The 24,145-nt window shown below is 36.8% G+C and overlaps 1 protein-coding gene and 1 long non-coding RNA gene across 3 annotated transcripts in view; one reads left to right on the forward strand and one right to left on the reverse strand.

The window, feature by feature from the left end:
• Positions 1-24,145, forward strand: part of NETO1 (neuropilin and tolloid like 1) — a 62,009-nt gene that overhangs the window by 36,704 nt on the left and 1,160 nt on the right. The window contains exons 7-10 of one of the 2 annotated variants that reach the window (XM_064705747.1): positions 8,398-8,626; positions 19,387-19,500; positions 21,768-22,326; positions 23,491-23,541. In XM_064705747.1, the coding sequence (XP_064561817.1) occupies positions 8,398-8,626; positions 19,387-19,500; positions 21,768-22,326; positions 23,491-23,527 (939 nt within the window). In that variant the 3' untranslated portion in view covers positions 23,528-23,541. Of the gene's footprint in view, positions 1-8,397; positions 8,627-19,386; positions 19,501-21,767; positions 22,327-23,466; positions 23,542-24,145 lie in introns of both variants that reach the window. The other variant, XM_064705746.1, reaches the window with a different exon arrangement.
• On the reverse strand, positions 396-4,857 carry LOC135443256 (uncharacterized). Its single transcript, XR_010438919.1, has 4 exons — positions 4,733-4,857; positions 790-856; positions 589-645; positions 396-472 (listed from the first exon to the last, which is right to left on the reverse strand). It is a non-coding gene; the product is annotated as an uncharacterized LOC135443256 (long non-coding RNA).

The raw sequence follows: 24,145 nt of genomic DNA on the forward strand, positions 1-24,145 counted from the left end.
CAGGGAAGTTGGACCAGTTGATCTTTACGCATCCCCTTCAAATTTAAACTATTCTAAGAAGTATTTAGGTATTAGTAGAAGGAAAGCAGACATACACAGAATTATTGATAGAATCAGCACAGTTAATTAAGCCAATAGCATTTCCATTTCCCTATCTAAATTCAAGTTTATGGTTGATCATATAATGTAAATGTGATATTCTTACTTGGTCTGACTCTGAGATTCTATATGATTCAGAGCCCTGCTAAAAATCACAATTTTACCTAACTGTAGTATTTATTCATACTTCAGTTCTGATGTAAAGCTCCAAACTAGGTATTTATGCAACTGAAAATACATTGGGTATCAGAAGAATACGAAACTACTACTCTTAGTAGAGGGCTAAAAATAAGGTTCATTAATTCTTCATAAACTTCCATATCTACATTTAGTTTTGTTGCATTCCAAGGAGCATATCCTAGATGAAGGGCACCTGGAATGGAGAGCAACAAGGAAGTTTTAGAAAAATGAAGTAATACTGAATGTTATTTAATGTCATCTAGAAAATTATGTGAATGAGAGTAATATAATGCAATAACAGGCTCTTACAAGGAAAAGGAAATGCTGTGATGCTCATGTCTGTAGGATAACTCAGGGCCCCACACTCTGGAAGAAAGTTTCAGGTTAAATATGAAAGAAGAAAATTCAAACATCAGGGAGGGCTGACTCGTTCACTGGCATTGTTAGTGGTCTGAAAGTGCAGGTTAGATAACAACCTGTGAAAAATGAGAGAAACATTAATAATCCTACCTTTAGGCAGAGGGCTGGACTGGGTCATCTCTTGATGGATCCTGCTGTTCCCATCTTACAGAATTACCTGTTTGGAGAGATTGAGAAATATAAAAGTATATAAATCAGTATTTCCTAATGTGGAGTTGAAAGGTTTCACAGCAAGCTAGGGAAAAAAAAAAAAGATTTTTCAAGGCTAGATCCATCTTTGGGGGGTAAGTCCAGTGGTTTTTCAAAGAGATATATTTATGTACACACAGAAAAGTATGTACGTGTATACATGCATACACCCAGTAATGGTTTCATCACAATGGGACAAGTTGAAAAATATACAGATATTAAGGAAGGAGGAACGAGTGGATAAATTTTTAAGAACTCTGTATGAAGTAAAGTTTATGATAACATTATTTATGGGTCTGATTCAATTGAATTGGAATCTACTGTTCATTTTTTACAGTCAGCTTCCTTTGTCCCTACCTAACCTTGAATCAATGACATACTCAGTACAGTGACTAAATGACATCATTTTAATTTATGTCAGTTTGCACCTATGAAAACAAGCTTTCCTGCTAAGAACAGTGAGAACTACGCAGACGTCTTTAAACCCACATGTTCCTGAACCCTGGGCTGCACAGTTTGTTACTGGGAATTATGCCTAAAAGGCAAGAGTTTCTCAGAGAGAATTTGTGCTGGATCTTTTCATCTTCAGTTTCTTAATTAAACTGTGCCAGAATGTGAGTTGCTTGCAATTTCATTTGGCGTAAGCTCATCCAGTCTAAACTGTCTGCAGAAGAAAGATGCAAGTGCTTCCCTTGGTTTCCAATTCCAGATTCCAGCCAAGTCTGAGCTCAATATATGAGCAATGAGATCAGCCAGGAAGCGTATACTTGAGGTCTCTAAGCCTGACCATCAAACTGGAAGTCTGGGTCAAATGCTTCTATCCTCAGTGCTCTGGAATGGGACAGAGAGCAGAAAATTTGTTGCACACACTTAAAACAGAGCCACCATTGATTACCTTATATCACACATGCACACACACACCCTGACACAAACACACACACACACACACACAGAGAAAAATAAATCTGAAATGCGTGCAGAAACCAAACATTCTCTAAGTACAAAGGCTGTCTGAACACAACTTATATGCAGAGCTAGAGTCTTATATAGTGAAAGTGACTAGTTGTAAAGTCTGTGTTTCTTGTAATCATTCAAAGTCAGTTCCTGCTGAGTAAGATAGCTGTGAGTTTTGAGTGGAATAACACTACGGTTCTGCACTTCGTGTAGAATGTGACCACAATTAATATTCAGAGCAAGAATGGAAAATTAAGAAGAGAGCTGCTGACTGAAAGTGCTAACCCATCCAGAACAACAAAGTTCTGGAGGGATTTCCTGATCTGAAAATCAGTTAGTGTAGAACAAAGCCCAAAGAAGGAAGTGTATAAGGTTACTGTGCAGTGATTTGAAAAATTTCTGGGCCATCATTCTCTGCAAGCAGTGGATACACAAAGATTTTGTATTTAGGACTAGAAAATAAGAAATTCTTGCTTTCTGTTAAGGGTGAAGTATTGGAGGATAGTGTTTTTCAACAAGTGTTTTTCTATGTTGGATGGGTCAGCATAGTTTGACAAAGTCCCCAGGATGACAGGACTATGTTTGTGCTCTCTTTGGTGGGCAACTTTCCCAGCAAGGTACCTTTGTGCCATGCTTGTTTTTTGAGAGGCTCTGTAGAAAAATAACAAAGCAGAACTTGATAATAAGAGTAATAAAATATTTACAGTTATGATATTCTTATGTTGGGAAAAAAAAAGCAAACCAGTAAGAAGTGCTATAAGAAGCACCATTTATTATCAGACGCTCTGGGCACCTCAGGAAACAGCACCAAAACAGGAATTAATTTGAATCTAGTCCAGTGGAAATAATCTGCTCTGGAGGAATAAGGTAGAAGTACATTTAGACTGAATAAATAGTGGGAGTAGCCTCTTCATTGGCACCATGAGAAATAAAATGAAGTTATAAGGTAGTTAGGCAAAACTATGTCTAATCTCGTGCCCAACCTAAACAGGATACTGGACAAAGGTTATAGCACACAAGACTTAACACAAGAGACTAAGGAAACCCAAAGTATCAATTAATGAGTGTCTAGATTTGGCACGTCCTGGCAGCATTCTTAACCCTGAGCTGCCAGGGAATGGTGGCATCGGTTTCAAGCAAATTCAATTGCTTGAGCCACGGGGCTGCAGTGGGAAGAGGGTACATAGCACACGGGAAGGGGCCAGGATGAGAGAGGTCACAGCGCCAGGATGTGACAAATGAGACTGGGACAGGCCTGGCCATGGTGGATGGGCTTGCCCAGGCAGTGGGGCCAGCCCAAACACAAGGAGGCCAATAGCTTGGCAGGGCTGGGGTGGTGAGGAATGAGGCTGGGAGCAGAGCAGTGGGACCTGGTGTGATCAAGACACTTGTGTATTTCCTAAGGGTTTGCACTGCTATCTGGCACGCTCCTGACCAAATGGAGGGATGACTCTTTGCATCCAGGTGCCTGCCTTCATAGGGAGTGCAGTCTGGAGAGAGACTGGGCTGTTAAATGTGCATTTCCTAGGCAGTCAGGAGGAAGAAAATTGCAGAGCTGTGAGTGAGTCTGTTTGAATTGATCTGACTAAACTAAAACATTTTCTGCTCTCCCATGCGAAGTGGAAATTTGTACTCTAAGATTAGGCCTGTAAGAAAAGCAGTTTAAGCTGTTGGCACTGGAAGACTAAGATGCACTAATTTTTGGAGGCTTAATCAGTTTTAGAAGAGAAGCTTCAAGTAGTGCACTAAAACTTAATAGGAGCCCTCTGAGTGGTGATTCTTGAAATGTTAGAGAAAAATAAAATTTAAAGGCTGAATAAACTAACAGCCAGAGATACTTTTGCAAACTTCAGATGATCTACTTCTTTGAAGAAACTCTGAAGCTTACTAACCTATAGATAATGCAAAAACCATTATTATTATAATTTTTATAAGTAAAGCATTATACTTTTAAATTACATATAAAAGTATTATAATATATATTTATATATAATAATAAAATTATTATTATAATTTTTAAAAATGTGTATATGGTGAGTACACGGTGAACAAATTATGTTTAAACAAGTAGAAAATATTGTTTACCTACATTAAACTAATAAAATCCCTTATGTGAAATAGTTTTCTGAGATGAAGGGGCAAGACAAGTACATGTTTGGAATCATGTATATAGAATCTCTGCTATGAAGGCATGTCAATGCACATGCCAGAGTAACACTGTCAAAAACCCCACTTTGAAATTACCATTAATCTATTCCTTTCAGGTATAGAAATATAATGAAACTCAGCATCCTCAAACCAAACAGCTATTAAGAAATGTAATTTAAAAAAAGCTGTTAAAGAAAGTAATAAAATGTCTGTCAAAAAGAGCAGCAGAATCAGAATTTGATTTCCAGTTTTCAGTGTTAAAAAGCAGAATAGTACCAAGGAGTTGTAAATCTTGCTGACTTGTGAGCATTTTTGGACTGTAAAAGAAAAAAATGAGGATGACTTTACAGAGTAAAGTGTCAACTATTGGACAGTCACAGAAGTTTGAAGAAACAAATAGGACAAAGCAAAGAAATCCAGAGTTTTACCTGTCTAGAAAAACTGGTGTTCTGATATGTGAGCCTTGGCTGTGAATCACAATATCTTAGAAGGACCATGTAAAATTGTCATCTTTGACAGACAGTATTCTCCAAGCTCCAGAACAGAAGAAAATATGAAGTATGGAGCTCTCTGTTTGCACAACATGGTCCCAGACTAGTAACAGAAAGACCAAAATTTTAGAATAATCCCCCAAAATAACAAACAAAAATGCAACAGATCATGTGTTATTAACACTTTTGCATTGAAGTAATGCTGATTGAAAAAAACCCAAACCAAATAGCATCCAAACAAGAGGACAGACCATTTCAGATGACAATTCAAGCCTCCTTCGTAACATGCGTTCTAGGCTGGTGTACTTGGTGTCTGGTTGCCTTGAAGGAGTTCAATTAGTGTTGCACAATCTGCTTTAAAAAAAACTGGGTTTCCCCGGCCTAAATACTGGAGGAATCATCTTGAAAGTACTTTGTTAATCACACAGAGCTGAAAAAGATGTAGAATAAAGCAGGTGCTGTAACTTATCACTGAGCAATGGGAAAATTTAACCCAGTCCTGTGCTTACAAGTGAATTGACTGAACCCAGAAGGAGAGTGTGTAAAATCTGGACATTACACTAGGATGAAGAGGAAGTTTTTCTCTTATTTTAAATTACTTTTGGCAGCTGAATGATGGCTTTTTGTTTGGTTTGGTTTAAGGCGACTGAGTGTCTCTGCAGATATATTAAGTCTGATATGCTGGGATATGGTTTGAAGTTTTTCCTGACTGGCCTGATCAATCATGTTGTCATCCCTAACCTTCAGTGATTGATTAAAAAGCAGAACTCATCAGAAATGATTCGCTATGAGGAGATTATATTCTGACTATTTTACTAAGGTGATATATTATTCATAGTTTACAATAATTTTGCGGGTTTTTTCTGAGTATGTTCAGTCAGAGATTTTTGTTGTTTTCAAATTTAAATGAAAAGAAGTAGTAAAACTTTCTCACTGTTTCCTTTTTCCTTTTTTGATTATTATTTATGGTGACCATACAAAACTTACAGGTGACAAGAGAATTATTTAAATTGTTATGTGACTGAGTGTAATATGCCACAGTTGCAGTGAGACTTTATCAGTTTTGTTGCTAATGACATTGGCATTTGCAGTGACATCTCAAAACTCAGTTAATCTAATACTTGAGCAGCCCCCTCTCCTAAGTAATGTGGAGCTGATGACTTGACAAAAATGTCTTATTAAAACTTTGCAGCAAAAATGTGAAAGAAGAAGATATGGCAGTTATGCTTCTTTCAAATGAGATGTTCTCTTCAGCAAGAATGCCTCGACTATGCTAATATAATGTGTCAGTATCTATGGAAATGTTCATTCCAAAAGCTTCTATTGGCATCAATGAAAAAATGCTTAATGAAGGCAGATGGTGGTGTTTGAGTCTGTGACCTTTGCTTTAGTTCATTTTCTTTCAGGGGAACAAAGATTTTTATCCACTGATGGTAGAAGTAATGGCTAAGAGCTCTGTAAATGAAATAACCAGTAATACTGATATTTTTTCTCTCACTTTCTGATCCATTTGTTTTAGTGACATCCACATATTAGCAAAAGCAATGAGAATATTTCCCTGATTTCAAAAAGCTATGTATAGGGAACATTTTGCATTAAATAAGAGTTTGTCATATAATCAGTTTTATTCTTTCCCTGGGGAACTCAATTTATTATTAGTCATTTTCTTCTGCCAGTGTGGGTCTTACAGCCAGTGACAGGAACGATGGCAAATATATAGCAATGAAACCATACAAGTTGGCAGAGGCGTGCAGATGCAATTAAATTATTCCAGATCTTTAAAATAAAATCTGATCCAATATCAGGTTGTCAGTTTGTGTAATCAGTTTCCAGCTTTTAAAAATACTGCAGTCTTAAGCTAAAGGTCTGATTCAAAAAAAATAGATTGAAGTATACCCCCTGATTTCAGGGTGTGCTGTACAAAGTCCTCAATATTTTATGTAAAGTACTAGGAGTAGTCATCTCCAAAGACAATGAAAATGAAGCTCCAACTCACCTCAGAATATCAGTAGCTTATTTTCTCTAATTTATGAAACTTCATGGCACGGGAGAAAGTGGCATCTTTCTTCTACAGGCTAGACATAGATTTCTAAGTAAAATATTTCTTTCTAGTGGTTCCATTTCCTATCAGGTCTATATAGTTACAGTGTTGGCTGAATTTCCCACACAGAGGAATGAACAGGTATGACTGACAGAAGAATTCAGGCTTGGGAAAAATTGAAGGTTTTGGCTTCTTCCCCTGGAAGACTCAAAACAAAATGCTGAGTTGTTATTCTCTTGATTCCTTTTCAGTATTTATGACTGCTACTCTAAGAAATACTTTACTATTTTATAAGGCTGGTATGCCTCCAGAAACTAAAGAATGTCAAATGATAAGCCCATAGAAATAAGATTTTATCTGTGCTGCTATATGAACAATGTTTTCGAACAGATCAGGAATAATTGATGAATGCCGGAAATTGCTGGGAGAGCTGATATTTTGTAACTGCAGTGAGGATTAGCACACATTTCTTGTAAGAATGAAAACTCATAAAAATTACATCTCCATACTGAAATGGGATACTCTTGAAAAGAAATACATGTGCTTATATATATGCACATGCAATTGTACATATAAATGCATATATAAAAGGCAGCAGGATAGAAGTAGAGAACAAGTGAACAAGTGTGCAAGGCCTTTCACTCGGTAGGTATAGTTTTATTATTGTTCTGCCATCAGATTAATGTAGTCTTTTTTCTGGACTAAATATGAGCTTTCCTGAAGAGGGGAATAGACAAAAATGCACTATGAATTTGTGGTCTATCATATATATATATATATATATGTGTGTGTGTGTATATATGTCATATAAATGGTGTACATATGATAGGCACATGCAGTGGGGCTGCTGCTTCTAGTAATTTTTTCAAGTGAAGATGCATACAGCTGTATGCTGTGTATGCTTATTGCCTTTTTATACAATTTCTGCCCTAATTCACCTTTCTGTATCATTCTCTTGAAATCTCAGGAGCACCCTTGGCAGTTTGATGATGTATGATGTATCTATTGAAAATAGTATTTCTCTGTTAATTGAATATTTGATGTTGCTTTTATAATCAATCGCTTTTAAAATTGATGGTTTACCCTAAAGTCCTTATACATTTGAATATGAAATAATAGTCTTTTATCCTCACCCCTGATTCTTTTTAGGTAGTTTCAAAGAGTTCTTTGCAAAGGGCAGTGTATCTTTTACATTGTGAGACAATTAACTTGTATGCAAGAGACATAGGTTTCTAGGAGTTTACACAAAATATGTTTGATTTCAAGCCACTTAAATTATAAAATGTATACCATAATTCTTTGTTTAGAAGAGCTGAGATGGTGGCCAGATCCTTGAGGAAACATAAAAAGATTAATGATGGAGTTCTGCCTGGCTCTCAGATTCTCACTTCCTGAATCAGTGTAGCAGAAACGTATAAGATGACACACGGACTCTGGGGAGGGAGCAGCAATGATTTGCCTTATTATTTCACATGTCAGTCATGTAATAGAGCAATACTGTGCCAAGCAGTAAAAGAAGAAATTTCTAGCTTCTCTATCCTTCAGCTTGAAGAATCATTGCACATACTTCTGGAAAAAAAAGTATGTATTTGCAAATTAGGACCTTACTATAGGTAAGAACAAAGAAATATCTAGATCTTCTCAGACATTCTACTTGGAAGCAAGACAAAATACCAGGAAGCAGAAACAGTGCTCAGTTTGCATATTAATGGCCTTCTGAAGAAGTGCCCTACGGATCACCAGCTCCAGAAAAAATATTTTGAGTGAATTGCTATGTACTCTTTCTCCTGCAACGTAGAGCAAAGTTGCTTAATGTTTTTTCAGTCATTCTCAAACGTCTGTACATGTTCCCTTTGTTGTTTGATTGATTTATAGATCTATTTGAGATTTTTGGACTACGAGATGCAGAATTCCAACGAATGCAAAAGGAATTTTGTAGCAGTGTATGACGGAAGCAGCTCGGTGGAGGATTTGAAGGCAAAGTTTTGCAGCACAGTTGCCAATGATGTGATGCTGAGGACAGGCCTGGGTGTAATCCGCATGTGGGCAGATGAAGGCAGTCGAAACAGCCGATTCCAGATGCTCTTCACATCTTTCCAAGAACGTAAGACCCTAATCAATGCATCTTCCTTTCAGTTTGTTCAATGATACAAGTCTGAAAATCTGTTAATATTTTCTTCATGCAGAGCAGTCTCTGAAGTATGTTGCCAAACAAGCTATATAAATATTTAACCAGTTCTTATTCCAAGCATTTGTAGTGAGTAATATTTTTTAATGCAGCAGACAGACCGCAAGATTCAAAACAAAGAAAACAGGTACAAGTGGTCATGATCTGTCCAATCATATAACTGTGACTTTTGCCTGATCCCCAAACTGCATGAAAGTTTTTCCTTACACAAGATGGAAAATAATACAACTCTGAAAGTTTTTATAAAGTCAGATCATTTTCTCTGAATTTGGTTTTTTAGATCTCATTATGATATGCATTTGAAGAATACCTTATGATTATTTTAGCACAAGTAGTGGGTGTGTGCGTATAGCAGTGAACATATGTGTCAGATATTGTTAAGCAAAGAGTTTAGGTTTTTTTTTTTGTAGCAACAAAAGCTTTCTGAAATCCTTTCATATTTTGGTTAATATTCTCTTTATGTGCCTTACTTGTGTTTATATTTTATATGACATCTGGGCTCAGATAATAAGCAATATAACCTGTAAAAGAAACAAAATGTATTTCTAGCCAGTTAAAGAAAAGAAACAATCAAATCACAAAAATCCCTCAACAAAACCCAATAGCTCCAATCACTGAAAACTATTGACCCAGATAATCCTGTGAAAGCCTTGTGAGAGATATCTATTTGTTTCCTTTGATAGGAATAATACATATTTTACCTCTTTAGAAAGGTGCATTTATTTTCACATGCTGGTTCGTGTTAATTTTTTATGTGTTTTTGGTTTGTGTATCGTGTGTCTGACAGAAAGAAAGATTTCTTTGTGACTGTCAGTGGCTGGAATGAAGGCTCAACCCACCAAACACATTCTTCATCTGTATTCTATGTGTGTGTACCCTGCAATGAGGCAACGAGTCTCTGTTGAGAACAGCCTCCGTAATTCCTTAATTATGGCTCTGATTAAAAAATTTCTGACATTTTACATGCCTGAAACTGCATGCACTGCTGTACTCTCACACTCACAGCCTTAGGGTAGATTATATTATTCTTGCCTGCAAACCAGGCTGGGGTCTAAAAGACACTGAGAACCCTTGGTTGAGATGATATTGCCCTTTTCTCATTTCTGCAACTGGAGATGTCTTGAATATTCAAGATCTGATTCATTTTTTTCACAAGGCATCTTGATCTGTTACCTTAGAAACAACTGCATAGACACTGGAGGTTCACAGCATATAAAGAGCTGGAGAGTGAAGCACTATGATGACTAACTTGAAATGAAGGTTTGAATAAGTGTATGTTTGCAAAGCTCTCATATTTTAAAGGATAATAAGGAAAAATGTGGTGTTTTTTTCTCTTACAATATTCCTAATATATTTACCTGACATGCTACATCTTATAAGCTACTCCTTTTTTGTAAGCAGATGATAGTTTATAGTGAAAAATATTCTGACTGAGAAATTCAAAATACTAACATAATGTGCTTTCTGTAAATTTGCTCTGAAAAGTCATTGCTCACTAAAAGCAGACAATTTATTAAAGGCCAAATAACACTTTGAAATATGTCTACATAGCCTGCTCATAAATAGTAGAAGATACTGCATCTGTAATTTTAATGCTGGGAATTACCTTTAAAGATTTAAAGGTGATGCAGATGGTATTTTCTGTGTCTTGTCAGTTGTCCCTAAGTGCTGCCCTATGCCACACACTGGTGCTGGCTGTCAGGAGCTGGCTAGAACAGATGTCAGGGAGATACACTGAGACACAGCTCATGGCATGTAAACTGCAGAGCCTTTCAGCAGCGTGTGGGAATAATTAGATCATCTGCATGGAAGAGAAGGAATGTCAGACCTCATTCAGGGAGATGTGCATCAGGGAACAGACACCTGTGTGTCTCTTCAGGGACAAAGAAAGAGGAAAAAAAATCTATTTTGTTTGTATAGAGCTGAGAAAAGAATAAAATAGAAGATTACATTTATGTTGCAGTAACACGCATGGTAAAGAGTGACAAAGTATTTTCTGTTCCTGTGGGAATGACCTGGAGGTGTTGTGATCTGTTTCTCCTATAGTTCTTATTGTGGAGTTAGGCTGTTGAGACTGTGAGTTTTCCCTTACACAAGGCTCTGTGTACTGGAAGTGGTATCTTGTGGAAACAAGCTAATAAGCCTGAGCATTGTTTTCTTTCAGTGTAAGTCTATTCAGTGTTTATTCCAGTTACAGACCCATTTCCTGGGGACTTGACATTTGTGCAGACCAGAGAGATCTTAAAGAGATTTTTTCTATGATCTTTTTTATATGTTTCAATCAGGGTGTTCCAAATCCATTTAAAATATGTATGCATTTTTTTTGGCCTCTAAAAAGTGCTCTTATAAGTTCCCAGACTTCTCACAGTGATGCTTTCAGAGCAGCAGTGCTGTAAATATGTCTGAAGGAAAGGCATACAATGCATGAGGTTGTTAAATTTCCTGCACCAGAAAATCAGGAATGATTCTCATCATTGTCAAAATAGTAGTTGAGCTCTAAGTAACTCTTAATAACTGAGTAATTCTTAATAGATGATAATTTATAGTGATGCTCTGATATTTCATGGTCAGCTTTATTAACTATTCCAACTGTCATTTTTTGGTTTGACTCTTTGTGTCCTTACTTTTTTATTTTTTAAGATATCTTCTAACCATGATCATATTTTTGTGCATGGGATTCACTATTACACTAGTTTTTAAATATCCAACAAATTAATATAAGAATCAGTAAAAGGTAAACAAAAATCTGGTATAATCAGTAGGTGTCTGTTCATCTGATAAGAAGACTTGAAAAATGAGTCTTTGTTTTCGCACCCACTGACTAAATGTTCATTTCATTTTCCATGATTGAAGAGTGATCTCCAGCCTGATTAATGACAGACATGCTACACCTACAGCTTCTTCAAAGAGCTGCTCCTCAGCAGACACACCTACGCTTTAGCCTAAAAGCAGATTTGTAGAACCAGGGCATATGGCATAAGAGAAGAACCCTCTGTATGCACAGCAGACAAGATATTCACTTTCTCACCTCTGACTGCCCTTTGGTAGCATGACTTTTGTGCCCAAAAGCCTGCACCAGAAACCCCAGACCAGAAAGACTTCATTCCTTCCTTATTGTCCCTTTGAGCTCAAAGTCTGTTTTTAGAGCCCTGTCCTGTGCAATTTTCCTAATGAAGCACAAGTTCTATCATTCTTATTTTATTGCTATGAACAAAACTCATATTTGGACAGAAGTCCAAGGCCATGCTTAGAAGAGTAGTGTCCAGTTTGATCAAGGAACAGCACTTAAGTTCTTGTTTACAGACTTGAAGAGGATCACCCAGCATGGGCAGTTCTTTAATGGGGAAGAGGGACTGCAGGTATGCAGCTCTAGGGACTGTGTTTTTGTGACAAAGCTAAGTACTGAAAAAGGGAACAGCAAGCTGTTTAGTGCAACCTGTGGAGACGCAGTTTCTTTTTGCAAGGACTTAGGCATGTAAACAGATTGCAGCTTTGCTGGTTTTGCTCTCTGCTTCCACACTAATATTTTAAAAGGAAACCATTGGGATTGCCTCGTTACTGGTGAGCACTCATCTGTGATTTTCTTCCCTTCTGTGCTATTTGCAGCCATCTCTAGTGAAAAACCCTCACTGGCTAAGCATCCCAGTGACTCTCTGACCCTGAACAAAATAATTCTTTGTGGTGCCCAGAGTGTATTAACAGAACACAGGCTGGAGCTCTGAGCACAGGCTCCTGACCTGCCATTCTCCAGTGAGTTTGTATATCAAAAAAAAAATCCTGAACAAAAACCCATGAAACCACATATAGGTGTTTTTGAAAGACTAGATTATTGATCTGTATATGATAGTAACTACCCATAAAAGTTACATTTATCTTTCACAGAGCTATCTGAAAGTGACTGAGAAAGCATCAGTATTAAGCCCATCTCATTTTCAAGTTTCTAATAGCTGTATTTTAAAAAGCCTTTTTTTTTATTAGTGGCAAATAATATTATTGTATTGCACAATCCTATAACAATCTTAATAATTTTATTATCTTAATAAAGCAAGTGAAACTGTCTCTCAATAAATATTTTTCCTTGAAGAGACTGATAGGCAGCTTCTGTTTCAAAGATGATTCAAGGAACATCTGAAGAATTTAAATTTTCCTTCTCTTATGGAGGAAAGTCTTATTTTTCATTAAAGAACAATGGGAAAATCCAAATGATCTGTACTTAAAGAATTCGTGTGTGCAGAGCATGAGGCAATGAGCTATCTTGAGGAGAGGAGGAGTAGGTGTGAAATTTCCAACAACTTCAGTGTAAAGTGTTTCTCACATCTAACCATTGTTAAGATTTCAGAGTTTTCCCATTCACCCTTAGGAGGAAGCAAGACCTTTCAAAAATGTTATGACAAGAAAGGAAAGGGAGAAAGGAGGGAGAGAGCTAGGCCTAAAAATAACAAGTAGGGTAGGACATTTGTCTAAGATTATCCCATCCTGGCCTGAAATCCCTGCCTTAAAACAGGCTCAAAGGGTAAATCCACAGAGTTCAATGAAGTACAGCATAGACACCCAAGCTGGCTGGCTCAGCTAGTTCTCACCCTGGAAGGAAAGGAGCTGCACTAACTGTGCATGGTGCTGAGAAATAGTGAGAAATACCCTGGAGAAAGCGCTGCACTGAAGACGAGCAGCCAGGCTGCACACCAGTTCCATAACATAACAGATCTGCTTTTGGCTCCATCTTGTAAGAATATTTTGGCCTGCTCATGACTGCAGTTGATATCCAGAGTATCCTGCAATGCCCAACAAAATGATTCTTAATGCACAGAGATAGTGTGTTCTGTTACTTATGTAATAATATCTCAATGATATAATAATTATTAATAACATGGAATATTTAATTTCTATACTGAAATGAAGAACTGTATGGAAGAACTATTAATACACTTTATATTTGTCTCTCTTAGGGCTATTCGGGATTACAATATTAAGGTTTTTTAATAAATTAAAAAGTGTAGATTATGGGCACCTGCATTTCTAAAACCTTCCTTCAGTAAGAAAATATAGGCTACTACATTGGTTTAATTTTTAAGAATTTTGAAAGCAGTAACCTTCAAATACCAAAGAGAAGCTTTTTTGAATACTGTGGTGGAAACCTTCTGGAAATACAAATAATATAACAATCTCCTAATTTGTACTAGAAACAGAACTTTTTTACATATACTCAGATGTACTAGAAACAGAACACATTTACATTCTCAGTAACAGAGAGAGTGTTGTTATCGTTACAGTTGGGTTTTTTAAATATTTCCTATACCTGAAAAAGACTGGGATAGCATATCTATTCCTGTTAACATGCTTATATATCTTCTAGGATGAGAGCACCATCTTGTGTTCAGTGTAAATAGCTGTTGCAAAGCAGGAAATGTTGCATATACAATAAATTCAAGAACTATAAAATTTGTTTGAATATTAAGATACAAGGTATTCTTACAAATAGTGCACACAGCCATAAAAAGAAAATATTTTCTTTAAAAATAATGCAGAATGAAAATGTTTAGTATTTTTAATATTGTATATATGATTTTATAAAAACATTTTATATAAAAGTAATTATTGTTTAAATGATAAACTAGAAAAAGAGCTTTTAATAAAATTTTCTTTAATTATTGATTTAATTTAGAATATAGTATTTTAGTCCTGTAAAAATCAAAGAATTTATTAGAGACTTTATCAAAATATACCAGGTTGAATTATATGTGTAGTTCTAATTTTCTCAGTTGTGTTATAATTATTATGAATTATTCATTGTGCTGAATATGCTATCTCACTTCTAGGCCAGTACCTTGGTAGAGCTTGACTCAAGGCAGCTTTGAGACACAGGATAAATAATACAATTGTATGTTAATCTTAATATAAAGTCAGGGCTTTTTTAAGAGCCAGGAAAGGGATGGAAGGGATATGGTCTAGTCCAATCCTTTTGCTCTAAGCAGGGTCATCTACAGCAGGAGGCTCAGGGCTGTGCCCAGCTGGGTTTTGAATATCTTTAGTGATGGAAACACCACAACCTCACTTGGCAAACCAGCTATTGCACAGTGTTTGACCAGCCTCAAAGTAAAAGTTAGTTCTTGCATTTAAAGGGAATTTTCTAAATTTCCTTTAGTGCTCACTGCTTTCTGTCTTGTCACTGGGCATTGCTGAGAAGAGTCTGGCTCTGTGTTCTTCACTCCCTCCCAGCGGGTGTTTGGATGCATTGACAAGAGCTCAAAACAGTCCCAGCTTTCTCAGCCTCTCCTCTCACCTCCAATATCTCAAGCCTTTAAAGGCCTTCATGGCCTCTTGCTGGGCTCCCTGCAGGCATCTCTGTCCCTTGTGTGCAGAGGAGCCCAGAACCTGACACAACACTGCAGATGTTGTCTCTCCAGTGCTAAATAGAAGGGAAGCATCAAACCTCTCAGCCTGCTGACAATTCTGTTTTTAATGTAGCCCAGGATGGTGGTGGCCTTCTTGGCCACAAGGGCACATTGCTGGCTCAAGGTGATTTTCAAGGTGACCTTATTGCATACCAGAACCTTTTCTGCAAGCTTGCTTTCTAGTCGGTCAGTCCCCAGCACATACCAGTGCATGAAATCATTCCTCCCAAGGCACAGGACTTTACATTTCCCTTTGTTAATCGGCTTGAAGATCCAGTTTACCCAGCCCATTGAGGTTTCAGTCAGCAGGACTTTTCAGAGATAGCCAAGAGTGGCTTCTCAGCAATGTGAGTCACCTACTGGGGGCCCCATATATGGACCCAGGAGTTCATGTCTGCCCAGCTGATTGAACCTTCCTTAACCTTAGCTCCTTCCACTCAGAGAAATCATATTTCTGCTGGGATCATGCTGCCCTACTGCCACCACTTATATGTATCCTTCCTAACTCTGAGCTTAGTCAAAGTTAGATAGACTTGATTATAGTCCATCCATGCAGGATAACTGCAACCTTCACCTGATTTTTGGGCACTCCAGATATTCAACTGCTGAGCTTGGAGGAGGTGATCTTACAGAATCAACCAACTCTCCTTGAACTTGTATCTTTCCAGGACCACCTCCCATGGCATTTGTCCCCCCATACCCCTCAACAGTGAACTTTTGCTCTTCTGAGGCCCAGAATTATGACTGTGCTTTTTGGTTTGTTCCTTCTTTGAAGCATCCCAAACTCCATCATCTCGTGCTCCTGACATTCACCTTCCCAAATGATTCTTATTTATAAAAGTATGAGGAACAGCAGAGTTACCCTCATCAACTCTGTGATTAGCTGTGTCAGGAAGTAATCAGTGCACTCTGGAAACTTCCTGGCTTGCTTGTGTTGCCCTCCACAGACATCACGTGGTTCAAATCCCCATTAGGACCAGGGCCTGTGATTGTGAGGCTTCTTCCAGCAGCCTGAAGGTTTCATTGACTGCTTGTTCCTCATCGAGTAGTCCAGACACAAAGAACAAAGTTGGTAACTTTCCACTGGGCTTTCCACTAATCATGACCAAAAAGTCACTTGGCTCCTCACCTGGGCGAGCTCTCTGCATTCCTGCTCTCCTCTCTTATAAAGGCCATTTATATAGTGATGGGGAAGACAATGGAGTGATAGAGGACGGCTTCTGGTGTGTGGAGAGGTTTGTGCTGCTTTATCTAGTTGAAGTTAATGACAGCAGTAGTTTCCTTTTGTGAAAACATCTACAAGCTTGCTGTCACATACTGCTTGATTCCACTGTCATGCTGGATTCTGTAACAGCTTTAAGACTGCATCAGGACCAGATCCATCTTGCTGTGAAAAAATCTGGTTTTCCATCAGTTCATTTATCTTTTTTGTATTACTAGAATGTCCTTGATGTAGCATCCCAAGACTCCTTTGCTGAGCCTTTTTTTTGGGCAAGAAAGCAAATTTTTCCAATGTATAACAGGACTGACAGGTTTTCAGCTACCCTTTATGCTTTCATTCATTCCAACAAAATACCTTAATTAGAATAGGGAAAACATATTGACTTCTTGTCCAGTTTAATCACTCTGTGTTCACGGGACCACAGAGAGAACCTGGCAATTTTAATTTTCCAAACATGAACAAGGGGGGGGCTGTTTGTCATTAGTTTTCTGAATCTTACCTTTCAGTTTCTCTCATGCTAAGTTTGCTGTACTGTTCTGAAATTGCTTTGCTTCAATATTCATCATGTTTTGACATTTATTCACATACCATTTTTTTCCTCCACCATTCAATAGCACAATTTAAGAAAACTTAAATTTCCATTCTTTTTTCCTCCTTTCTCTTGTTTTTCGTCTCCAGATGTCCCTGTCACCTTTTTGCAGAATTATTCCTTCTTAAATCTGAAAAATGTTCTTTTTTATTGCTCTTTATTTTTCTCTCATCTATGAATTTTTTCTAATTTTTTTTCACTTGATAGAAAATCTCACTATTTTTTTAGTGCAGAATGAAATAACTATTTGACATTGTTTTTTTCCCTGTAGATGCCTCTCTTTCTTTGTCTTATTTTCACTTCCTTGCTGCCTTCTCTTAGTTCTTCTTTTCTACTTATCACCACTATACCTCTGAATTCAGACAGCACTCTATCCTTCTGACTTAACTTCTAAGATCCTTCATTCCACTTGGAATGTTTTTTGGCATTTTGGTTGGGGTTTTTTGTGTTTGTTTGGTTGTTTGGTTGTTTGGTTGTTTTTTTTTTTTTTTTTTTTTTGTGGGCTTCATCGTATAACCTATATTAATCCTGCAAATGATTGTTTGTTTGCTTTTGGTTTTTAATATTTCCCCATTTTTCCTGTGTCACTTTGTGAAGTTTCTCTGTTTGATATTTGAGTCTTTTTTTGGATACACTTTGTATTTTGAATGGATGCCTCTTTAGATCTTCTTAGGTTTCTCACTTCTTTTTACTCAGAGTAGGCAGTGAGACTGTTCCTGCATGTGGGAAACATCCTAAAAGATCCTCACCTTGCCTGGTAACAGGGATTGCAGCCAGAGCGTGAAAGGACGATTATGCCTTTGATGTGTTATCTACGTGATGTGTCACATCAGGATGTGGCACAGCATCCTCCAGGCTCAGCCTTCATTGTCCCCGAATGACAGCAACAGATAGATAAGGACTGTCCCTAAATATCCTCCCTTTCTAATATCACATGTGCTCTTCTGATCTGTCCAGCATAAAGTAGAATCCTTTCTGTAACAAACTTAAAATGTGACCAGACTCCCTGCACTTCAAGAGATGGTATCCCAGATTTAAAAACAAAAATTGAACAGTGGACAGGCTGCTTGATGTCTTCTGGCTAAGAGATAGATTGTATATCTAGTGTTTTATCTGAGTGAGTGGTTACATATTTGGGGTGTGCTTTTTGATTTTTTATGGCATTTATTCTTTGCTTAACACACCATAACTGCTCCAAATATGCCAGTTATGGATATCTTAACTTAAACACTTATTGGTAAGTAGATTTATTGACATGATCTATTGAGTCATACAAATCCTTTGTATTGTCCTTCGTTTGCAAGCCACTAAACCATTCTCTCTGCTATGCATTTATGTTGTCATAGGAACTGCTTCTAAAGTTGCAGAGGAGAAAAATTTCCATGAAGTATCAAACTCGAAGTATCAGTAATACTGTAATAGGAGCATCATAACTGCTTTCTGATTAGCTAGGGGTTAAGACCCCTATTTATTATTTATCTCTCCCTTAAAAATAATTATAATAACACTTTTGGGTTGCTTGAAATAAAAAATAAATACATAAGGAGTTAATTTTTGACAATTTAACACTGACAAAGTTTGTAGCTCTTCTAAGTTAACAGAAGTCTTTCTCTTTTAAAGAAGAGATATGAGGAGTAATTTCTCTCTACTATTTTATGTACTTTTGGAGCAATAGCTTCTCAGCCCCAACACCTAATGATCTCCCAATACTTCCATAAACATCACGGTTTAGCAGCATCTTCAGTACCTTCCAAAGGTTTTCCGGCAATTTCTTCATAGAATTAAAACAGAGCCTCAGTAAAACCATTTTCCTGCAACTTTAATCTGCATGATTTTTCCGGGTCATGGGCTTCAGGGGCACTGAAGACTGTTGTGCTTCTTTATCTTCATACTTGTGATCAAAAGGGTGCTTCTTGACTGTAGCCTTTTTTATGACTAAAAGGTTTTTAAAATAATTTTACTTTCTCTGTGTATAGCTGGTCAGACACCCTTGATATGTGCCGTCAAGTACATACCTTCTTTGAGTCACAGAAGTTTTCTTATAAAATTGAGGTTTCAGCAAAAACTTTAGAAGATGTTATCTGTCACTCATTGGATCAGTCTGGGTTACAGTTAACTCTTTTCATAGCAGCCCATAGGGTGATATGTTTTGGATCTGTGGTTAAACTGTTGATAACACATCGGTGACTTCCCAACAATGTTTAGAATCCAACCTGCTACATCCAAGAGAGTCATACTAGGGGAAGGTTCAGTCATTTTAGGCAAAACTGAGAACTTCCTGCCACAGAATAATAAAAGTGTTTATGGCTTGACTGCTCTGCATGTTGCATGTCACATATTTAGTAAGCACAAGGAATACATGTTGTATAGTGTTGTCCTATTATAGAATACATGTCCACTCCTAGATGTGTTTGTGGAGGAGAGCTGAATGGTTTGCTAATTTAATATCCATTGTCATTTTTCTCATTTTTAGCCCCTTGTGAAGCCAACACATTCTTTTGCCACAGTAATATGTGTATAAATAATACACTGGTCTGCAATGGACTCCAGAACTGTGTGTATCCCTGGGATGAAAACCACTGCAAAGGTAACATGTAGAACTGAAAAAGCTGTCATTTGCACTGCATGAGATACAGCATATAATCTTCAGTTTCTTGTTAAGTATGTGCCAAATGGGTGAAAGCTCAGAAGAGTAATCCAGAGAGACCATACATTAAAAAATAGAGAAAATGAAGGAAGGTAAAAAAATGTCAGTGGATTTTACTTTCAGTGTTTTAATTTTTTTTTTCTCTGATGTTGCATTGGTTATGCCCTGCTGTCTGTTTATGCACTTCTAGGAGGCTTTCTGATCACTTGGTCTCTGTTTTCCATACAACCTAAAGTATAATTAAACGTAATATTTTGGTTCCTTTGCCATAGTTGCCTTTGTAGTGGAGTAATATAGGAGTAGCAGGTGTCTTTTAGCTGCATACTATGCCCATAATAGCAGTCTTATAAAGGAAGGTAAAATTAACACTGTAAGAAAGCAACCAAATCTACCTATAATCTTGTGAAATTGAAGTGCAAGGAACAAGCTTGTAAATACTACATCTGGGAATCAGATGTAATTTTTATTTCATAGGCAGGGAGTGATGTTCCTATCCATGATTTCTGTGGTTCTGTTACAAAAACCACACAAACAAGCCCCAAAACAGCATCTGTGTTGTCTTCAGGGAAAAGAGCTTAGCAAACTTAGATTGCAGGCTAGGGAGAGAGTTAACTTCTGTCTTGTATCCCCCTGTCTCCTCCCTACTGCAGATTTGTTCCTGAAAGCATGGGATATGCCAAATTTAGGAACCAATCAAGAAAAAAATTCAGAATGAAGTGGATTAGCAGTCAGCCCATAAATCTACTGAAGCCTGTAGAATCCTGACAAGCAGTGAAATAGGGTAAAACACAAATGAAAACATACACTTCAAAAGAACACAGCTAAACTGTGGCATAGCATTATATTCTTCAAAGAAACTAAACAGACAATTGGGAAATTATTATTCATTCTCTAGTTCTTCACAATAGAGGAAAACAGAAAACCTTCATCACTTCAATTTCCAGAATGATTTTTATCTTTCCTTTGTCAAGTATCTTTTATCAGGTCTTGTGCATTTATCCTCTCTTGTTTTTCTGACTACAGAAAGGAGGTTTGCTGATTCCAGCAAAAATGTTGTTTGCTGCAGTGCTGCTTTTCCTAACTCTGCTTTTTCTCCAGAGTCTGTGTCAGTCAATTAGAGAAACACTGAGTGAATCTGCAAGCTTAGACAATGATCTACTGAAGACTTAAGTTTTGGTAACTAGGAGATTTTGAAGAGATGAATGCTGCTGTTTTGGTGCCAATAATTTCCATTTCAAAGTCTTTTTCTTAATTCCTTTTATATGTCCTGGGTTGCCAGGAAAAATTACACTAAACTAGGTGTTGAAACTTAACCACAATTGTCTTGCTATGCCCCAGAGAAACTGATGCAACACTTTCAACTTGACTTTCTACAAGACTCAGTCACCATCTTGTGCCTGCAGCCTTGTGAAAGCCAATCACAGAGAAAGATGCACAAGAGGAGGGGAAACTAGTTTTATTTTATTATTTTACTGCATTTTTCTGCCTTATTCACAACGCAGAATTTGCTGACTAACTTATTAGAGGCTTCTGAGCAAAGGGTAGTAGGTATGATCAGCTTTTGGATTTTTATGCCTGTTTAGAAAGGTTCTGGTAACTAATGGGGGGGGGGGAACAGAAATAACTTGCACAAATTTGTTTTTTTTTCCTTTCTGAAATCTAAATTTGAATAACTTTTCTATTTTCTCCTGATTTAGCTTTTTCATTGAATGCTGCCAAAACTCCTACTCAGCTCACAAATATTAGACTTAAATCCTGTAAAATCTTGTTCTTTCATAGGACCTAACGTCTTAGCTGCATATATTTACTGTGAGAGAGAGAAAATAATGAAGAGAACATCTGTAAAAGTCTTGGGGGTTTTAGCAGCCAAATGGAGTTCAGAGGTGACACTGAAGCCATCTGCTTGTTATGATGTTTTTTACAAAAAAATAAAATAATTATGTTGTTTAATTAAACTTGCAAGATACCCTGAATAAATAAGTTTCTAAGAGAATAGACACATAAAGGATTTTTGTGCTGCTTATTTGGCTTTCACAAATATCTGATTTCTTCCCCTTTTCTTTTTTGTTGGTGAGATTGATTAAGTGAACTCAGAAATAGACTAGGCTCAGCCTTGAAGTAATCTGTGAACCCATCATAGTTGTTTGTATTCTTGAACTGCAATTAATGCTGTGCTTTTTTGGTTTTTTTTATTCCCTGTTGCACAGAAAAAAGAAAAGCAAACCTATTGGACCAACTTACCAATACCAGTGGGACTATAATTGGGGTGACGTCTTGCATTGTGATCATCCTCATTGTTATCTCTATTATAGTACAGATCAAGCAGCCTCGTAAAAAATTTGTCCAAAGGAAAGCAGACTTTGATCAAACAGTGTTCCAGGAGGTGTTTGAGCCTCCTCATTATGAGTTATGCACCCTTAGAGGGACAGGGACTACAGCTGACCTTGCTGACGTTGCAGATGACTTTGAAAATTATCATAAACTGCGGAGATCCTCTTCAAAATGCATTCATGACCATCACTGTGGATCACAAGTGTCTAGTCTTAAGGGCAGCCGTAGTAACCTCAGCACAAGAGATCCTTCTGTCTTGACAGAAATACAACCCCAGCCTGTAAAACCACTTGTTCAGCCCATGAACAGGAGAAACATCCTTGTCATGAAGCATAGCTACTCACAAGATGCTGCTGATGCGTGCGAGATAGACGAAATTGAAGAGGTGCCAACCACAAGTCACAGGCTGTCCAGACATGATAAAGCTGTTCAGCGGTCAGTATCAATAGATTTTTGATGAAGACTAACTATTGTGTAAGGACTTGATTGCCCAAACATATTCACTCCTTGATCATTAAAGACATATTTTTTTTCTTCTCTATTTATTGTTTAAATTTCTGTTTCCTGATAGCGCATGCCATTATATTATCTATTTCTGTCTCTCTTTCTCATCTCTGCTCCTCTTTCCTGAAGGATCCTGTATCTCTGTTTTACCTTTCTACTTTCTTTCTTTTTCTTTTACTGTTTTACATATACCCCTATGCATACACACACAGGTCAACAGAGAACAGGTACAATTTTTAAAAACCAAAGAAGACTGTGAATTTAGATTTTTGGAACAGCCACATTACATTTCCTTGTAACTGAAGTGGCCTTGAATATCACCCACTGTTAGTCTAACCATCTCTAAATAAATTCATCAATAAATATAAGATACATGTATCCATTTTGAGGCATGACACAAGAATGAGGAACATAGTCCTGGGGCAAGGAAATCCCTTTCCTCATGGAACATTACCTTTTCTGTAATGAATGACAGTATTTCCAAAACTTAACTGTATCTGTTCCATTATTGATCACAGTATTTTGGTTTGTCAAATAAACATGGATAGACAGATTAGAACATGAGACCACATAATGAACACATATATATTTACATATAAAAAATGAATTAAAGGGAATATTTCTATTCAATAAAAAAGAAAAATCAAGCATAATATTTTTAATAAAAAGCTTTCTTCTGTATATTGCACTTTGAATCACTGTAAATATGAATGATTAAAATTTTACAAGTAAAAGAAAAAGAAAACAAAAAAAATTATGAAAAATTTATTTCAAAACGAATGCATAACCCTTTTTTAATATATTTGTGTTTTCTCTTGCATGCATTATTTATGCATTTCTTCTTATAGTTTACATGCCCTCCATATTATCTTTGCACATTAAGGAATTTCTTTATCTTAAAAAAAAGGCAGGTTTTTGGTTATTTTAATCCAATTGCATGTCTATGTAAATTACTTCATGAGTAACTATCAGATTATCAAAGTGTACTGTTTATAAAGTGTCTATATGCATATATTTATTTTCTTCTATGCAAACACTATTATTTTGAATGAAATAGCCGTAACATTCCAGGTTCTGCCTCATTGGGTCTCTAAGCAAACATGAGTCTGAGTACAACACAACTAGGGTCTAAGAGAAAAGCCTGAGGTAAGTAAACGTATCTATACAGCAATTGAACCATCTGTTGCTTTCCATTTTATTTGTTACATTGCTAAAATGCATATTAGGTCTCAAATTTTATGTCCTCTTGTATGGAAACAGGTTTGAATCTTAAAAAAACTGGAAGCCAGATGACCACGTCAGCATTGCAAACTAAACAAAATCTGTTAATTCCTTGTTTTGACAGAATTGCAGTCAGCCCTTAGTAAGAACTATCTTAATTCCAGCTGCATACTAGTCATGTGCTTTGCATGGCTTTTGCATTTCATTTATTTCTTTCTTAATTAATATTTATGGAAATAAATGTTAGAGCCTCAGCATGTGAAATAGAATGTAAAACTTGGCCACTTAATTCAAGTCAGTAAGATGTGGAACTATTTGTTTTCAGTTAATTTTTTTTTCATCCAATCTTGTGAAGTGTTGGGGAAGAGTGTGTTGTTAGTATTGATAAATTTAGAGGTTCTGTAGCACTAAGGTTAATGTTTCAAATTAAACTTACTTTCTGGAGTATTTTCTTAGACTTTCATTTTGCATAATTTTTATCAGCACTTAATAAACATAATTTCAGATGTTTATAATGGAGCTATGGATA

Source organism: Zonotrichia leucophrys, chromosome 2 (genome assembly GCF_028769735.1).
Source record: "Zonotrichia leucophrys gambelii isolate GWCS_2022_RI chromosome 2, RI_Zleu_2.0, whole genome shotgun sequence".
Classification (NCBI taxonomy): Eukaryota; Metazoa; Chordata; class Aves; order Passeriformes; family Passerellidae; genus Zonotrichia; species Zonotrichia leucophrys.